This window comes from Macaca mulatta, chromosome 9 (genome assembly GCF_049350105.2).
Source record: "Macaca mulatta isolate MMU2019108-1 chromosome 9, T2T-MMU8v2.0, whole genome shotgun sequence".
In the NCBI taxonomy this organism is placed as follows: Eukaryota; Metazoa; Chordata; class Mammalia; order Primates; family Cercopithecidae; genus Macaca; species Macaca mulatta.
In genome coordinates, this window is record NC_133414.1 from 16,735,728 (window position 1) to 16,752,697 (window position 16,970).

General features: G+C 45.4%; 2 protein-coding genes across 16 annotated transcripts in view; both read right to left on the reverse strand.

Moving 5' to 3' along the window:
• NMT2 (N-myristoyltransferase 2) overlaps positions 1 to 9,426 on the reverse strand; it is a 66,880-nt gene extending 57,454 nt beyond the window's left edge. For all 15 annotated transcript variants that reach the window (XM_077945840.1, XM_077945835.1, XM_077945849.1 and 12 more), the window contains exon 1: positions 9,293 to 9,426. In XM_077945840.1, coding sequence (XP_077801966.1) covers positions 9,293 to 9,402 — 110 coding nt within the window. In that variant the 5' untranslated portion in view covers positions 9,403 to 9,426. The remainder of the gene's footprint in view (positions 1 to 9,292) is intronic.
• Positions 9,427 to 9,793: 367 nt separating this feature from the next.
• LOC114669899 (cytochrome c oxidase subunit NDUFA4) lies at positions 9,794 to 12,025 on the reverse strand. Its single transcript, XM_028826013.2, has one exon. It carries the CDS (start codon positions 11,948 to 11,950, stop codon positions 11,702 to 11,704), a length of 249 nt encoding a protein of 82 aa, XP_028681846.2. The 5' UTR covers positions 11,951 to 12,025; the 3' UTR covers positions 9,794 to 11,701.
• Between the last annotated feature and the right edge of the window lie 4,945 nt (positions 12,026 to 16,970).

The following is a 16,970-nucleotide window of genomic DNA, read 5'->3' on the forward strand; positions in this document are numbered from 1 at the left end:
CTTTATAAGCACACACTGATCCCATTCATGGGGGCTCCACCCTTGTGAGCTATTTACCACCCAAAGGTGCCACCTCCAGACACCATCACGTTGGGGATTTAGGCTTCAGCATATGGATTGGGAAGGACATACAATTCAGTCCCAGCAAGATGCCAGCATTGCTCACTATGTTCTTCCCTGAAAACTCCCTTTGCCCACAGGTCTCACCAAAGGTGTGGCCCTCAGTGACCATGTTGTACCACACAATACCCTCCTACTCCTCCCTTTCCATTCTCCACCACAGCGGCCTGGATCATGCCTGGATAATCCCTTTCTTGGCCAGAAACCAGTGAGATCCTTTCTGGAGAATCTGAACTAAGGAACAGATGCTTGGGGCAGTCTAGTTGACAGAGAGGAAGACAGAGAGGGAGAGAGGTTAGAAGGGCAGACGGACCTTGGGTACTTGACTTTCTAATGTCTAATTCTAATAAAGTCCAGTCATACTTTATTTTCAGATAACCTATTGTATATTTAAATAAAACTTGCTTGTTTGTGTGTTTGTTTTCTTGAGACAGAGTCTCACTCTGTCGCCCAGGCTCACTGAAGTACAGTGGTACAATCTCGGCTCACTGCAGTGTGTGCTTATAAAGTGATCTCCATCTCCCAGGTTCAAGCAGTTCTGCCTCAGCCTCCCGAGTAGCTGGGATTACAGGTGCCCGCCATCACGCCGGACTAATTTTTGTATTTTCAGTAGAGACGGGGTTCCACCATGTAGCCCAGGCTGCTCTAGAACTTCTGAACTCAGGTGATTCACCCGCCCTGGCCTCCCAAAGTGCGGGAATTACAGGCGTGAGCCACTGCACCCAGCGAAATAAAATCTTTTACTCCAGCTGGCTGGTAGATGCTACACACACACTAAGCAACAGACGCAAAGACCCACGTTCCCCATTTGTGATTGCGGACAAGGCACTCACCTCTTGGAGCCACAGCTTGGCTCAGGAGAACGAGGGTCTGCCCGAGTGGAGGGCTGGGGAGATAAAGTGATAGCAACTGGGAAAGATGTCATGGGATAGATACACTCACTAAGAGGTCGAGGGCCTCTGGCAGGGGTCAACGCCTTCGGTCATAGTGACTGCGGAAGGCTTCATGAAAGAAAGGACATTTGGGCTGACCTTGAATTTAGAGAAGAGGAGAAGAAAGATCAGGAGACACTCTCAGAAGCAGAGGAAGCCATGGCCCACAGAAATGCGTGGGCAGTAACATTCCTGTTGGTGAACAACGATGTCTGACACTGAATTCAAAGTTGTTTCCTGCGCTACTCTATAATCAGACCTCCCTCCCTCCCCATGAGCCAAAAATGCTTCAGCAAATGCTGTACACAATAGCTGGATTTTAGTGATTCCTGCGAGGAGGGTGGTGAGAGACACAGAACTGAAGATAACCATGTTCCACCCAAGGTCAAACGTTGAACAAAAAGAGCACACTAAGGACACACAGACACAAGGAGCCCAGTGATGGGGTAAACTGGCTGCAGTGTGGGTGTGCTTGAGGACCATGAAAACTTAAGACCCCAAGAAACCTCCATGAACATGTATCAGCTCGGGCCATTTTGTTTAGGTACTAAAGGAAAGGTGCCAGGCACGGTGGCTCACGCCTGTAATCCCAGCACTTTGGGAGGCTGGGGTGGGGAGATCACCTGAGGTCAGGAGTTCAAGACCAGCCCGGCCAACATGGTGAAACCCCATCTCTACTAAAAATACAAAAATTAGCTGGGCGTGGTAGTGCATGCCTGTAATCCTGGCTACTCGGGAGGCTGAGGCAGGAGAATTGCTTGAACGCGGGAGGTGGAGGTTGCAGTGAGCCAAGATCATGACACTGCACTCCGGCCTGGGCAACAGAGTAAGACTCCATCTCAAAAAAAATAAAAATAAAATTAAAAAAAAAAAAAAAAAAAGGAAAGGCGATCCCAGCATGTCAAAGGACATGGAAACCCTTTGGTCATAGAACAGGGGAAAAAAAGGCAGAAGCTTCTAGACTGAAAACAAGTTAAAACAGACAAAAAGAATAAGGTTACCTAGAAAAGAAAGAGAAGAAGAGAAAACAGCATCTGGTCAGGCACAGTGGCTCACACCTGTAGTCCCAGCACTTTGGGGAACCGAGGCGGTTGGATCACCTGAGGTCGAGGTCAGGAGTTCGAGACCAGCCTGGCCTGGGTGACAGAGCAAGACTCTGCCTCAAAAATCAAAAACAAAACAAGAAAACAACATCTGTACCAGTAAATGGTGGAAGATATTAAACCAACGTTTATGGAGTTTCAAGGAAAATGATTGTTATCATAGAGTCACATGCACACCCAGGCTATGCATTATGTGGGAGGGGAAAAGAATGGCATTTTGAGACATGCAAGAACTCAAAATATATCATCCACACACTCTAAGAAAAAAAATCATATGAGAATGCTCTTAAAGAAAAAAAAGAGAGGATGTGTTTTATTTTTTACTTTTATTTTTTTGAGACAGAGTCTTGCTCTGTCGCCCAGGCTGGAGTGCAATGGTGCGCTCTCGACTCACTGCAACCTCCACCTCCCGGGTTCAAGCCATTCTCCTGCCTGCCTCAGCCTCCTGAGTAGCTGGGATTACATGCGCCCGCCACCACACCTGGCTAACTTTTTTTCTGTATTTTTAGTATTGATGGCGTTTCACCATGTTGTCCAGGCTGGTCTCGAACTCCTGACCTCAGGTGATCTGCCCACCTCGGCCTCCCAAAGTGCTGGGATTACAGGCATGAGCCACCACGCCTGGCCGGGAGGATGTGTTTTATAAGGAACAATGAAACCCATAAAAACAGTAGAGCTGTCAGGAAAGTCTAAAACGTTTTTGTTAACAGGGATGTGAAACATCATGTAATAGTTAAGAAAAAAGTCTCTAGTGACACAAGGGCAAAAATAAAATAATTACAATTCCAGGTTATTTCAGTAAAACACAGGAAATGAAAAGAAGTCAAAATATCCTACCCGTTTTTTCTTGTGAGACCGTAGAATATTTTAAATAGTGGTTAATTCTTTGATATGGATAAAAAAAATATGGATGAAAACATGCTTGCTCAAAATGTACAGATCACCAGTCACGGTGGCTCACACCTGTAGTCCCAGCACTTTGGGAGACCGAGGTGGGTGAATTGCTTGAGCTCAGGAGTTCAAGACCAGCCTAGACAACATAGTGAGACCCTGTCTCTACAAAAATACAAAAATTAGCCAGGTGTGGTGGCATGTGCCTGTAGTCCTAGCTACTTGAGAGGCTAAGGTGGGAGGATCACTTGAGTCCAGAAGGTCAAGGCTGTAGTGAGCTGAGATTGTGCCACTGCACTCCAGCCCAGGCGACAGAGTGAGACCTTGTCTCAAAAAAAAAAAGCATCAGATAATCTACAGAAGAAAAAAAGAATGAAAACTAGACATAGTCTGCCAAAGACAGGAAATAAAATACAGAAATTTTTGAGTACCAAGAAAGCTTACAAACAAAATTCAAAGACTGAATATGATCTGAGCTGTCCAATATGATAGCCACTAGTCACATGGAGCTATTTAAATTTAAATTAATTCAAGTAAAATAAAAACACTCAGCTCCTCAGTCACACTTGTCACATGCAAGTCCTCCATGTGTTGATGACTGCCCAACTGGATTACTATCACCCCAGAAAGTGCCAGCAGACAACAGTAACAGTAAAAGATACACGGTAACAAATGCACCAGGTATGGTAAGATCCCAGTCATGCTAAACACACACACATATTAAAAACTGAGTTAATTAAACTGTCAGTGGTGACATCTCTGGGAAATAAGGTGACCAGGGACTTTCACTCTACGTTATATACCTTATTGTTTGATATATATATTTGATTTATATATATATTTGATTTATATATTTCTATGCATTTGATATTATATATCTCTATTTGATATTTACATACCTCTATATATTTGATATTTATATATTTATATATTTGATATCTATATATGTGATATATATAAATATATACGTGTAAGATATATATATATGTATATTTTTAGACAGAGTCTCATCCTGTTGCCCAGGCTGGAATACAGTAGTGCGATCACAGCTCTCTGGGCTGAAGCAATTCTCCCATCTCAGCCTCTCATGTAGCTGGAACTATACACATGCACCACCATGTCTAGCTCATTTTTTAGTTTGTAGAGATAGGGTCTTGCTATGTTGCCCAGGTTGATCTGGAACTCTTGGCCTCAAGCGATCCTCCGCCTTTGCTTCCCAAAGAACTGGGATGACAGGCATGAGCCACCATACCTGGCCCTATCGTTTGATTTTTGAATAAGCATATTTTTAAAAAGTCATTAACATGTTTTCAAATGAAACAACAATCAATTTCTTGAACTTGGAGTAGTACTTGGTTCTGTTAAAATAAAGTGATTTTAACTAGTATAGATGTATAGCGTACATTTGTGCTAATAAACAAAGATGGCAAAGTATGTGTCCTATATTTAGACAACCCTGGAAAAAGTTTGTTCTGGGCCAAAGGGTGACATCACCCATTCAGATGCAAGTCTTAGCAGATACTTGACCATTTCAAACCGCAGTTCTTGATTTGAGGAAGTCCCTCAGGCGAAGACCGTTGTTAATCCATTTTTCCATTTAGATTTATACAGTTGACAACAGATCAAATTTCAGAAAGGGCAGCTTTGAGTTATCCCTAAATTTTCCATAAGAAAAACCTATTGCAAGTCATAATATGTTTCTGCGTTTTCCCGCTGATAGCACACAGCTGACAAAGGGGAAGTTCCCAACTCAATTTCAACAATAGACAGATAAAGTTGGATACAACAACATAGTACCCAAAGAAGAACTTCCTTTTTTTTTTAACCCCCCTAAATTGGGGATGGTAGAAGATAGGTTATGTTCTTTGTTAAAAGAATTCCAAAGTTTTCATCTTTGTCCAATACCAGGTCTTCAATCTTTCTAAGAAAAAGAACTCTTAAAAACATATTAACCCTTAAATACTAAAACTATTTCATGTCTACCCCAGGGACTAATTTAGTCATGTATCTGCCAACAAAGACATACTTATAATCTATGTTTATTTTGGTTCCTATATAAATCTTCTTAGTAGCTGCTTCCAGTGAATATGGAGGGAAAAGCTCTCTTAATGGAAAGCTATGAGAAACATCTATTTTTCCAGGACGTATATGCACTCCGTAAGTCAATGTTGGTAAAGCAAGGGGAGAGATTTGGTTTTGTTACCAAAGTTCAACACGAATTTTATTTGACTCCATCTCCAACAATGGACAAAAACATTAGCTCAGTAAGAGATCATGATTAATACCAAATGTATTTCAAAAATAGAGAAGCCCGACACCAAAAGGACAGCGAGAAGAAGACAGTGGGTTCCAAACGATTCTTCAACAATTTGCCCTGTCCTCAATGTCCCCAAAGCCCTTCAGAAGAAAGTAACAGAAGGCAAGAACACAGCAAAATGAGGGAAGTATTAAAGATCCTTGAGCATCTTAACCTCAGATCCAACCGTGAAAGCTCCCAGGAAATTCATCCTCCAGGCCGGGTGCCATGGCCTGTAATCCCAGCACTTTGGGAGGCCAAGGCAGGGGCATCACCTGAGGTCAGGAGTTCAAGACCAGCCTGACCAACATGGTAAAAACCCATCTCTACTAAAAATACAAAATTAGCCGGGTGTGGTAGCGCACGCCTGTAATCTCAGCACTTTGGGAGGCCAAGGCTGGGGGATCACCTGAGGTCAGGAGTTTGAGAACAGCCTGACCAACATGGTAAAACCCCGTCTCTACTAAAAACACAAAATTAGCTGGGTATGGTGATGCATGCCTCTAATCCCAGCTACTCGGGAGGCTGAGGCAGGAGAATTGCTTGAACCCAGGAGGCGGAGATTGCAGTGCACCAAGATTGCACCATTGCACTCCAGCCTGGGGGACAAGAGCAAAACTCCATCTCAAAAAAAAAAAAAAAAAAAAAATCCTCCACGTCACCTCTTTCGTACCACTGCCACCCATAGCAGAACAGAAATTTTCAGTAATCAGGACTATTTATAATAATTCATATAGCTGGACTGAGGTTAATTTTTATCTATGTAGAAAGTCTTTCCAGGCTCCTTCAAACTCTGTATAAAGACCCACCCCCTAATTCTAATTGCAAATCATGTGTTAAAGCAAGTTTATAAAGATCTCTTTAGGCAATTCTCTATTAGCCTGATTCTAATTGCCGCATAGTGTTTGAAAATAATAAAATTATACTTGTCTGAATATGGTCTCATTAAAAGTGACAATCCCTCCTTCCCCCATGTTCTTTGTAATTCATGAAATTGTTATTGTGGTTTGCCACTTTCATGCTTGGGTGGACCAAAAAGTTAAAGAGTACATTTAACTCTTTACACTGGCTCACACCTGTAATCCCAGCACTTCGGGAGGCCGAGGCAGGCAGATCACCTGAGGTCAGGAGTTCCAGACCAGCCTGACCAACATAGTGAAACCGCATCTCTACTAAAAATACAAAAATTAGCTGGGCGTGGTGGCACGCGCCTGTAATCCCAGCTACTCAGGAGGCTGAGACAGGAGAATTGCTTGAATCTAGGAGGCGGAGGTTGTAGTGAGCCGAGATTGCACCACTCCAGTCTGGGTGACAGAGCAAGACTCCGTCAAAAAAAAAAAAAAAAGAGTACATTTTCCATGAAAAACAAGATATAAAGACAGTGAGACAAGTATTTTATAACAGTTACACCATTGCTTTTAATTAAGCATAAAACATCTGATATTTCATTCATGGACTCTTAGCATTATTTATAAAACGAAATACCCTTTTTAGTCCATGAAGAAAATTCCATGAAAATAAAATAAAAGCATATGCAGTTTTATATATTTACATACTTACATTCTGGAGCACAACAAGACTCTAATTGGGTATTTTCCTTTTATTTGAGGCTCTAGTTTCAATTTAGTATGTCTAAAACGACTAGTAAATACATTATACTGAGTGGTGGGGTAAATGAATTCTTTCAGGCCACAAGGGTACTATTCAGTAAATTACCGCTCTGCACTGGCCGCTGCCTGGTGGCCTCAAATTGACAAACTGCCTTTAAAAGGTGAAACATGTTCTTACTGATTCATCCAAAGGCTCATTATTTGTTATTTATTTAAACTGATGGGAATGAAGAGGCCAAGGATAGAAAAAGAGTCTTTGAAATTTTAACATTTACAAACTTGAGCTACTTAAAGAAAACCTAGGTTTCTACTGCGATATCGTCAGTACATGAGCCAAATAAAACACATTTACTCCCCCAAATTTGGCACACATTGTCTAAATTCAAATCCAAACAGGCAATCCAAGGAGAGCAGTCATTTGGAGTTTTCCTAATCTCCTTACATTTAAATAGAGTACAATACATCTATTATGTTAATCTTTTCCCACTAGAAGCTATTAACATGGTATCTGCTCTTGGTTTAAACATTTCAGTACACGCGGCATCTCTAAATTTTGATAAACTTTCTAACATATAATGAATGTGCTGATATACAAAACTGAAAACTTCTGAAGGCAGCAGAGATGCCTCTGGGTGCTACTCTGGGAACTTTAGCTGCTTGAAAGGTGTCAGGGGACAGGCTCAGATCAATGGGCACACAGATGAGGAATTCTTTGTACCAGGGACATTCTCAACAGTGTAGGCAAAGAAGTCCTAATCAAGCCCCCAACCCAGAATATCAATCAAAGGAGGAACAATAAACAGGAATTACAGCAGAGAAGATAAAAATCCAGGGTCTCTCCAGAAAGACAATACAGGTACTTAAGTTAATCCGTCAGCTTTGCATCTGCACCTGGGCCCATTTCTGGCACTAGAACTACCGTTTCAAAAACATATTTGTATTTAGCTATCTATTACAAGTACGTTTCTATCCCTGCATAAACAGAGTTCAGGTTCAGATTTCTGCGCAATTTCCTTTCCTCTCTTTAAAAAAAAAAAATATTCTAGACTCGAACATTCGATACTTGCAGCCGCCACTGAAGTATTCACGGCAAAAATAAAAACAACCTGCAAATGGGAGATGCACATAGTCAGCTTTTCTTTTCCTTGATTTCTTGTTAATATTTTATAATGAATTAGAGGTCAGTAAAAAGTCCCTTTCTTTAATAAATCTTAAAGTAAACAAGTAGAATGCAAATGATTTACACTTTCAATGATCAATCATTTCAAGAATCTCTCTACGAACTGAGTAAACCATCTGTGACTCAGGCCTCCCTATCATGTTTTTTAAGCTGACCCACTTCTCCATCACTCACCATGGTTCGAAAAATCTCACTTCTAAGGGTGTAGCAAGAACCGCTCTGTGCCAGCGCATAGTTTGAATCCAATAGGGTAAAAGGGTAATGCAAACAGCACTTTAAAAGGACACCAGTTTTTATGTAAAATGACCCACTGCCTCTAAAAAGAGAGCATCAACACCGGCCTTCACCTGAAGCAATCCTTTTCTCCAACAGAAGAGCAAATCAAGTCTGTAGGGTTCGGGGGCAAAGGCAAAGGATTAAGAAACCCGATCAAGTGTGAAAATGCTTGGTGCATCGAGTTTTGGAGATCAAATACTAGCTTTGCAAACGGGATGCGGCCAGGTCAGCGAGAGCCCGGCTCAGGGGATCGGCCCTGCTCTGAAAAGCTGTAGGGACACGCGAGGCGGTGCAAAGCCCAGTATCCCCAGCAGGGGCCGGGCCCGGGACCCCCTCCGCGCCAGAACTTTGCGCAGTTCGCCGCCCGCAGCCCCGACACCACCAGGGGCACCTCCATGCCGCTCCACCCACGTCTTTTTGGGTGGCGGCCGTGGAGAGGGGGTCTGAAGGGACTTAACAAGGATGGCAGGGGGCAGAAGGGGCGACCTCCTACCCCAGGCTACGGCCGCCACAAAGGGCAGGGCGTCGCGCCTCTCCCTCGGAGCCCACCGGAGCCACCCGCGGGCGAGGGCAACACGCGCCTCCTGGGCCAGGCCGCCGGCGGGGATGGGCGAGGCCGGCCGGGGGCGCACGGCAGGTGACAGTAGCGTCGCCGGTCCCCGCCCGGGCCCCAGCCTCCCCGCCCACCCCGGGCCTCGCCTCCCCGCGCACTGTCCTCTCCCGCGAGCCCCGGACCTCACCACGGGCTCCGCGCCGCGGAGAAGCCATCGCGGGGCGGAGCGGCCGAAGAGCCCCCATTCCTGGGAGCCAGCCCCCGAGCGAGAGACCCTGGCGCGCGCGGTCCCCGCCCTGTAGCTCCCGGTGCGCCCGCGCGCCGCCCCTACCCTTTGGCGTGCTCCATCTCCTCCTCATTGTCTCCGTCTATCCCGCACGTGTCCTGGTCGTCCAGTTCCAGGCTCTGCTGGCTGGCCGCAGACTCGCTGTCCTCCGCCATCGCGGCGGCGCTGGCTGGGGAGGCGGCGCTCGGGGCCGGGCCCGCGCGGCGGGGCGGGCGCGGCCGCAGCTCCCTCTAGTGCCGCCCGCCGTACTGCTTGGAGTCGTAGCCCTGGCGCTGCGCCCCGCCCCGCCGGCCCCGCCCTGCCCCACGGGCTTCAATCCCGCTCTTGAACCCCGCCCACCTCTTCGTCCCTCCCCTCAACCCCGCCTCTCCCTGTCCTGCCGGCTCCAATCCAGCTCTCTAACCCCGCCCACCTCTGAGACCCCTCCCCTCCAGCCCCGCCTCTCCCCGCCCGGCCGGCCTCAATCCCGCCCTCTAACCCCGCCCCGCCCCTCCCAGCTGGCCCCGCCCTACCCCGCCCCGCCCCGCTAGCTCCAACCCTGCCCACCGTGGCCAGCCCTGCGCAGGGCGAGTCCTGTATATCCAGGCCTGCGCGGTGCCTCTACCTGGGGCTGGGCTCTCAAGGCTGAAAACCTGCAGACTTGACATCCTGAGTGGCGGCATTTTTGGAACACAGGCCATGCGATTTTACTTCCGGACGACTTAGGGAGCGCTCCCAACCCGTGCAGGGGATTTTCCCACTCAGGAGTAGGCACTCAGGGCTGAGGCTTTCCAGAAGCTCTTCCCGCCCCTCCACATACATGTTAACAATCCATTTCGCATCTATCCATCTAATACATTATAAAATCAAATTCAAAGTCAAAACAGTATTTCAAACCCTCCCACCGCCCTGTCCCAACCAGGCTTGCAGCACTAAAACTCTTGACAGAGAAATTCTTGAGCTACCCGTGCTTTTCCTGGACACTACGGACGGCTCAGACCAGAACAGACATCTTGAGGGACATGGGGACGTGTCCACGATGCCGGGGGATTGGACAGTTTCAGGTAGGCCACCCTGGTTTTCCCAAAGTCAAGGTTGTGACCTAGATTTCCAAGCGAACGTGCACGGCCTTCTGTGCTGAAATCGTCCTCTGTCTCTCTCAGAACAGGGAAAGGAGGCACTCTGTAGTATTGCCAAATAGAAGGCCGGTGAAGTTCAGCCTTTCTTATTTGCTATTGCATTCTGTACAGAGCAGCCCTGTCCTTTGCTTTGCTGAGATGATCTTGTTCAAAGGTGCTGCCAGGCCACCAGAAGTCTGTGCGGTGGTTTTGCAAAGAGAGTCGTCAGAACCCGCTCAGTGAGGAATATGAGACTTTAAAGAGCCTGAATTTTTTGGTGTGGGTCCTTTATTTGCAGAAGATACTAGGAGCATTCTATGGCTTTTTTCCCCAAGGGAGACTAAGTTTTTAAAACGCAATGAGCTAGAAGTATCAAAAGATGAAAATTGCAGAGCGATTTCAAAGTCCATCAGCTGTTTGGCATTGACACAACTAAAATTCTGTAAGAAGGGCAAATGGGGCCAAAACACAAAAGGAAATACAATATTGCCTTTAACAACTGCAACTCTTTGTGAGGCAAAATGTCATATGTCACCTCTGTGAAACTTTAGGATAAAAGCAAATACACATGAGTGAGGTTCCTGCAGCTCACCTCTATGAACATGGGTTGTTGGAGAACCCGTAGCTGGGTCGGGTAACCAACAGGAAACTGGCCAGGAGCAAGCTTATCAATCAGATCAGCCACTGTAACCTGCCAGACGGGTTCTCTAAAAGAGTTTTTAAAACTTAAGGCAAAGGAAACTCAGCAAACATATTTATTTGAATTTTCAAGAAGTTTTGACTAAGAACTGCTCTAAAAAAGAATAAGAAAACAAATAATCCTGGAGAAATAAAATGAGGGCAACAAAAACCAGTGAAACACTAGAAGACAATGATAAACAGGGAACATCTGTTCCCCAGAACAGAAAGAAGTTGGTCCAGACGTCGGTACAGTACTGGATTGAAGTATTATTTAATACAAATGTTTTACAGCATTAATCTTTGGAAGGAGGGAAAAGTTTACAGATGACCCTGGGCCTTCCTAAATCCTACCGTCCTGTATAGAAACACTATGTTTCTAAACATTTTTACTTCTTTCCCTGGCTTAATTCCAGAGTTTGGAGAACTGGAACCAAGTGGCATCTTCCAGCGTCTTATATCTGAAGTTTATTTGGTGGATGGGATCACTGTAGAATGACTTCCAGTGTATTATTTTTTCAAGTTTCAGTTATTTATTAATCAGTGTAATCTCCAATAGGTTACATCAACATGATTTCATTCATTTAGAGGAGAAATATTTCCTAGTGAAGTGGAAAATTGTGCGGATGAATTCTGGAAGACCTTCGGTCTAAAGCAGCTTTGTAGTGAAACATTTCATTTAGAAGTCTGGACCTTCGTTCTTCAGTTTGCTGTGATCCACATTCATTGAGTAGAACTTGTATTGATCATCGGGACCCAGTTTGTTCCAGGGATCTGGGTGATTCTTTCTGTCCCAACTAACATCCGGGTTGAACAATGCCAGACGCAAGAGATACAGTCCTGCTCCAGTACCTCCAGCTCCAATAAATACTAAGAGGGGGATCAAGCTTGGATGCTTCTTAGCCTGACCGATGATCTGGTGGAGCATGTTAGCGGCAGAGACCTCTAATTGGAAAGGAGAGAACCAGCCTAGCCACCAGGCCCTGGGCTAAGTAGTATCTCACCAGTGTATTTTAAAAGGCCTTTGGGAATTTTGTATTCTGCTTGGCCCATTCCTACTACAGATGTAAGACTATAGTCATATAATTGTTCTTGTTTTATTTAAACTATTTTGACTTCTTTTTTAATTTTGGTAAAATACATACAACATAAAATGTACTATTCTAACCACGTTTTTTGTTTGTTTGTTTTGTTTTTGTTTGAGACAGAGTTTCACTCTTGTTGCCCAGGCTGGAGTGCCATGGCACAATCTTGGCTCACTGCAACCTCTGCTTCCCAGGTTCAAGAGATTCTCCTGCCTCAGCCCCCCGAGTAGCTGGGATTACAGGTGCCCACCACCACGCTGGCTAATTTTTGTATTTTTAGTAGAGACGGGGTTTCGCTGTATTGGCCAGCCTGGTCTTGAACTCCTGACCTCAAGTGATCCACCCTCCTCGGCCTCCCAAAGTGCTGGGATTATAGGTGTGAGCCACTGTGCCCAGCCTAGAGTGTTTTATTATGCAGTAATAACTAATCAACATACAGAAAAACAAAGACCAAAAGAAATCCTTAGGCCGGGCACAGTGGCTCATGCCTGTAATCCCAGCACTTTGGGAGGCTGAGGCAGGTGGATCACAAGGTCAGGAGATTGAGACCATCCTGGCTAACATGGTGAAAACCTGTCTCTACCAAAGATACAAAAAATTAGCCGGGAGTGGTGGTGGCCACCTGTAGTCCCAGCTGCTCGGGAGGCTGAGGCAGGAGAATGGCGTGAACCCAAGAGGCGGAGCTTACAGTGAGCCGAGATCGCACTACTGCACTCCAGCCTGGGTGACAGAGAAAGACTGTCTCAAAAAAAAAAAAAGGAAAGAAATCCTTAAAGACCCTCATTTTATTACTATCACGATCACTATCTGTATACCTGGGTATGTCTGAAAAAGACTCAGGCCAAACCATTAGTTTGTACTTTCTATTCCGGGTTCACAAAAGCAAAGCCCCTTGCTTTTGGGATACACTGGCTATTCTTGCTAGCTAGTTTGCTTTAGAGTCGTGTTTGGCTGGATTTTATTTTATTTTTTAAGTGACTGCATTTCTTTTTAATTTTTGAGGAACCCTATAACTACCCTGCACCTTTTGCAACTGTGCATTGGAGAAGCTTTTCTCGTGGTCACTGTGAGGGTAATTTTCACTTCCTGTTGCTTGGTATTCTGCTAAAAGGTTTTCATACTTGTTCAAACCAGCAGGTTGGTGCCACAGTGAGTATTGCAGATCAGCTGCCTTTCAGAATTTCACAGTTGGTGAGTCTGTCTTGTCCCCATAGGACAAGTTGGGGCTTGCGGGTGATGCCAAGGAAAATTCTAGAGGAACCGGAATGATGCCACAGCAGATTGGAAGTATGTGTTCATTTAGGAGCTGCAAGGTGCCTCCATTCTATAAATAGGGTCACCTTGAAACTGCACTGCTCGCCAAACTCCTTAAATGTGTTCAGGCTTTCCCCACAAGTACATCACCAGATAGTTTATTGCCAAAGTTCATTAGTTCTTTGATTGATAAGGATAATATATTCCGGAAGTACACTCTCACTGGACATTTTTACTCGAAGTAGAAATACTAAAGGAGGCAAAAGGATCTGTTCTAGTCTGTCCACGATTAGAGCTTCTGTCCCTTTCTGGAAGAAAGGATGGAGGAGAAAGTAACTGGTGAAGAAAGTGAGGGCAGTAGGTAAAGAAGAGGAAGGAGATAGAGGAAAATCAGGAAAGGTAGGAGGAAACAAAGGAGGGCAGAGGTGAGTGCCAGCTGTATACATGCCAAGGGCTGCAGCAGCCTCCAGATGCTGTGTCTCCCTGCATCCAAGCTCTACCGCTCTTTTCTTTTTTTTTTTTTTTTTTTTTGAGACGGAGTCTCGCGCTGTGTCACCCAGGCTGGAGTGCAGTGGCGCGATCTCGGCTCACTGCAAGCTCCGCCTCCCAGGTTCACGCCATTCTCCTGCCTCAGCCTCCGAGTAACTGGGACTACAGGCGCCTGCCACCACGCCCGGCTAGTTTTTTGTATTTTTAGTAGAGACGGGGTTTCACCATGTTAGCCAGGATGGTCTCGATCTCCTGACCTCGTGATCCACCCGCCTTGGCCTCCCAAAGTGCTGGGATTACAGGCTTGAGCCACCGCGCCCGGCCTACCGCTCTTTTCAATAGCGCTGCTTGGAAAATTCTTCCATAGCAATCGGAGCATGTTCATTCCCTGACTTAGAAACGACGTGACTCCCAGTTGCCTTCTACATCAAGTCAAATCCCCCTAGGTTGGTGTTCAAGGCCTTCCACACCATAGCCTCACCGTACCTCTGGTCTTAGCTCTGACCTAAGCCTCTCCAGGCCCTCCATATGCCCTGGTCTCCCTTCCTTGTCTCTGGAGGCACCAGGCCCTTGAATGCCCTTTCCTTACTCCCTGCCATCACTAAAGACACAGCTCCCACGTTGTCTCCCCTGCCGAGGTTTTATATGTTTGCCATCATCCCAGCACTAGCCCAGCAGCTCCTGAAGAATCATACGTCATGTGCTTCTCTCTGAATCTCCATCACCCAAACAGTGCCTGAAACAAAGAGGACCCCTCATAAGAGCTATAGAATGAATGAATGAATCTATGACACCCCTTTTTTTCCCTGCTTGCCAGCCCAATATCTTTTTAAAGCTGTTTTTTAATTTAATTTGTATTATTTGAGATGGGGTCTCACTCTGTCACCCAGGCTGGAGTGCAGTGACTCAGTCTCAGCTCACTGCAATCTCTGGTCCCAGGTTCAAGCAGTTCTCCCACTTTACCCTCCTGAGTAAGTGGGACTACAGGCATGTGCCACCACACCTGGCTAATTTTTGTAACTTTTGGTAGAGGCAGGGCTTTACCATGTTGGCCAGGCTGGTCTCAAACTCCTGACCTCAAGTGATCTGCCCACCTCAGCCTCCCAAAGGGCTGGGATTACAGGCATGAGCCACGGCACCCAGCCTTAGCTGTTTTTTTTAAATTAAAAACATATTTTTTTGAGACAGGGTCTCTAGCCTGTTGCCCAGGCTAGAGTTTAGTGGCAGAATCCCAGCTTACTGCAGCCTCAAACTCCTGGGCTCAAGAGATCTTTCCACCTCAACCTAAAGTTGTTTTTAATGAGCACCTAATAACATAGCCCATAGAATTTATGGGCTGTGGTGTGATATTTCGATACATACATACAATGTGTAATGATCAAATCAGAGTAATTAGCCAAAAAAATCACCGCAAACATTTATCCTTTCTTTGCGTTGGAAACATTCAAAACTCTCTCTTCTAGGTATTTCAAAATACACAATAAATTGTTAACTATTATGCCCCTATAGTGCTATAGAACACTAGAATTTATTCCTCCTATCCAGCTGTAATTTTGTATCCATTAACCAACCCCTCTAGTCACCCTCCCCACTTTCCTTCCTAGCCACTAGTAACCACTGCTCTACTTTGACCTTCATGAGATCAATTTTTTTTAGCTTCCACACGAGTAAGAACATGAAGAATTTATCCTCCTGTGCCTGCTTTATTTCACTTAACATAATGTCCTCCAGGACAGTTCCTTTTTTTTTTTTTTTTTTTTTTGAGACAGGTCTCGCTCTGTCACCCAGGCTGGCATGCAGTGGCGTGATCATGGCTCAATGCAGTCTCTGCCTCCTGTGCTCAAGCGATCCTTCTGCCTCAGCCTCCAGAGCAGCTGGAACTACAGGCACGCACTACCACATCCAGCTAATTTTAAAAATTATTAATACTTTATAGAGACAGGGTCTCTCTATGTTGCTCAGGCTGGTCTCCAACTCCTGGGTTCGAGCAGTCCTCCCACCTTGGCCTCCCAAAGTGCTAGAATTATAGGTGTGAGCCACTGCACATGGCTCAGGACCTTTTATTAGTCTAGTTGCAGAAGTATTCAGACACAATTTCTCCTTACCACAGATTTTCATGAAAACTCAAAGTACAGTGATAGGAAGGAGAGATACAGTTTTAGTTGTTTCTTCTAAAAACAGAGATTTCTTCCAGGAATTATATGGGAGCACACGGTTGTTCACACTCCTTCAAAAACAAAATATGTGACAGTTAAAGAGAGAAGAAAACCTGACTAAAAAGCAAAAAAAAAGCCAGGTGCAGTGGCTCACACCTGTCATCCCAGCACATTGGGAGGCTGAGGCAGGAGGATTGCTTGAGCCCAGGCATTTGAGACCAGCTTGGGCAATGTGGTGAGACCTCACCTCTACAAAAAATAAAAATAAAAAATTTGCTGGGTGTGGTGGTGCATGCCTGTAGTCCCAGCTACTAGGGAGGCTGTGGCAGGGGAATCACTTGAACCCAGGAGGTGCAGGTTGCAGTGAGCCGAGATTGCACCACTACACTCCAGCCTGGGTGACAGAGCGAGACTACATCCCCCCTCCCCCACTAAAAAAAAGGCTTTTATCCAAAAGTCAGGCAATAACAAATGCTGGTGAGGATGTGGAAAAAAGGGAACGCTTGTACACTGTTGGTGGAAATGTGAATTAGTATAGCCACTATGGAGAACAGTTTGGAAGTCCCTCAAAAAACTGAAAATAGACCCACTATACGATCCAGCAATCCCACTGCTGAGTATATGAAAGGAAATCAGTATATCAAAGAGAGAGCTGCACTCCCATGTTTATTGCAACACAATAGCCAAGATTTCAAAGCAACCTCAGTGCCCATTTACCGACGAATGGATAAAGAAAATGTGGTGTATATACACGATGGAGTACTATTCAGCCGTAAAAAAGAATGAGATCCAGTCATTTGCAATAACATGGATGGAACTAGAGGTCATTATGTTAAGTGAAACATGCCAGGCACAGAAAGACAAACTTCGCGTGTTCTCACCTATTTGTGGGATCTAAAAATCAAAACAATTAAACTCATGGAGAGAGAGAGTAGAAGGATGGTTACCAGAGACCGGGAAGGGT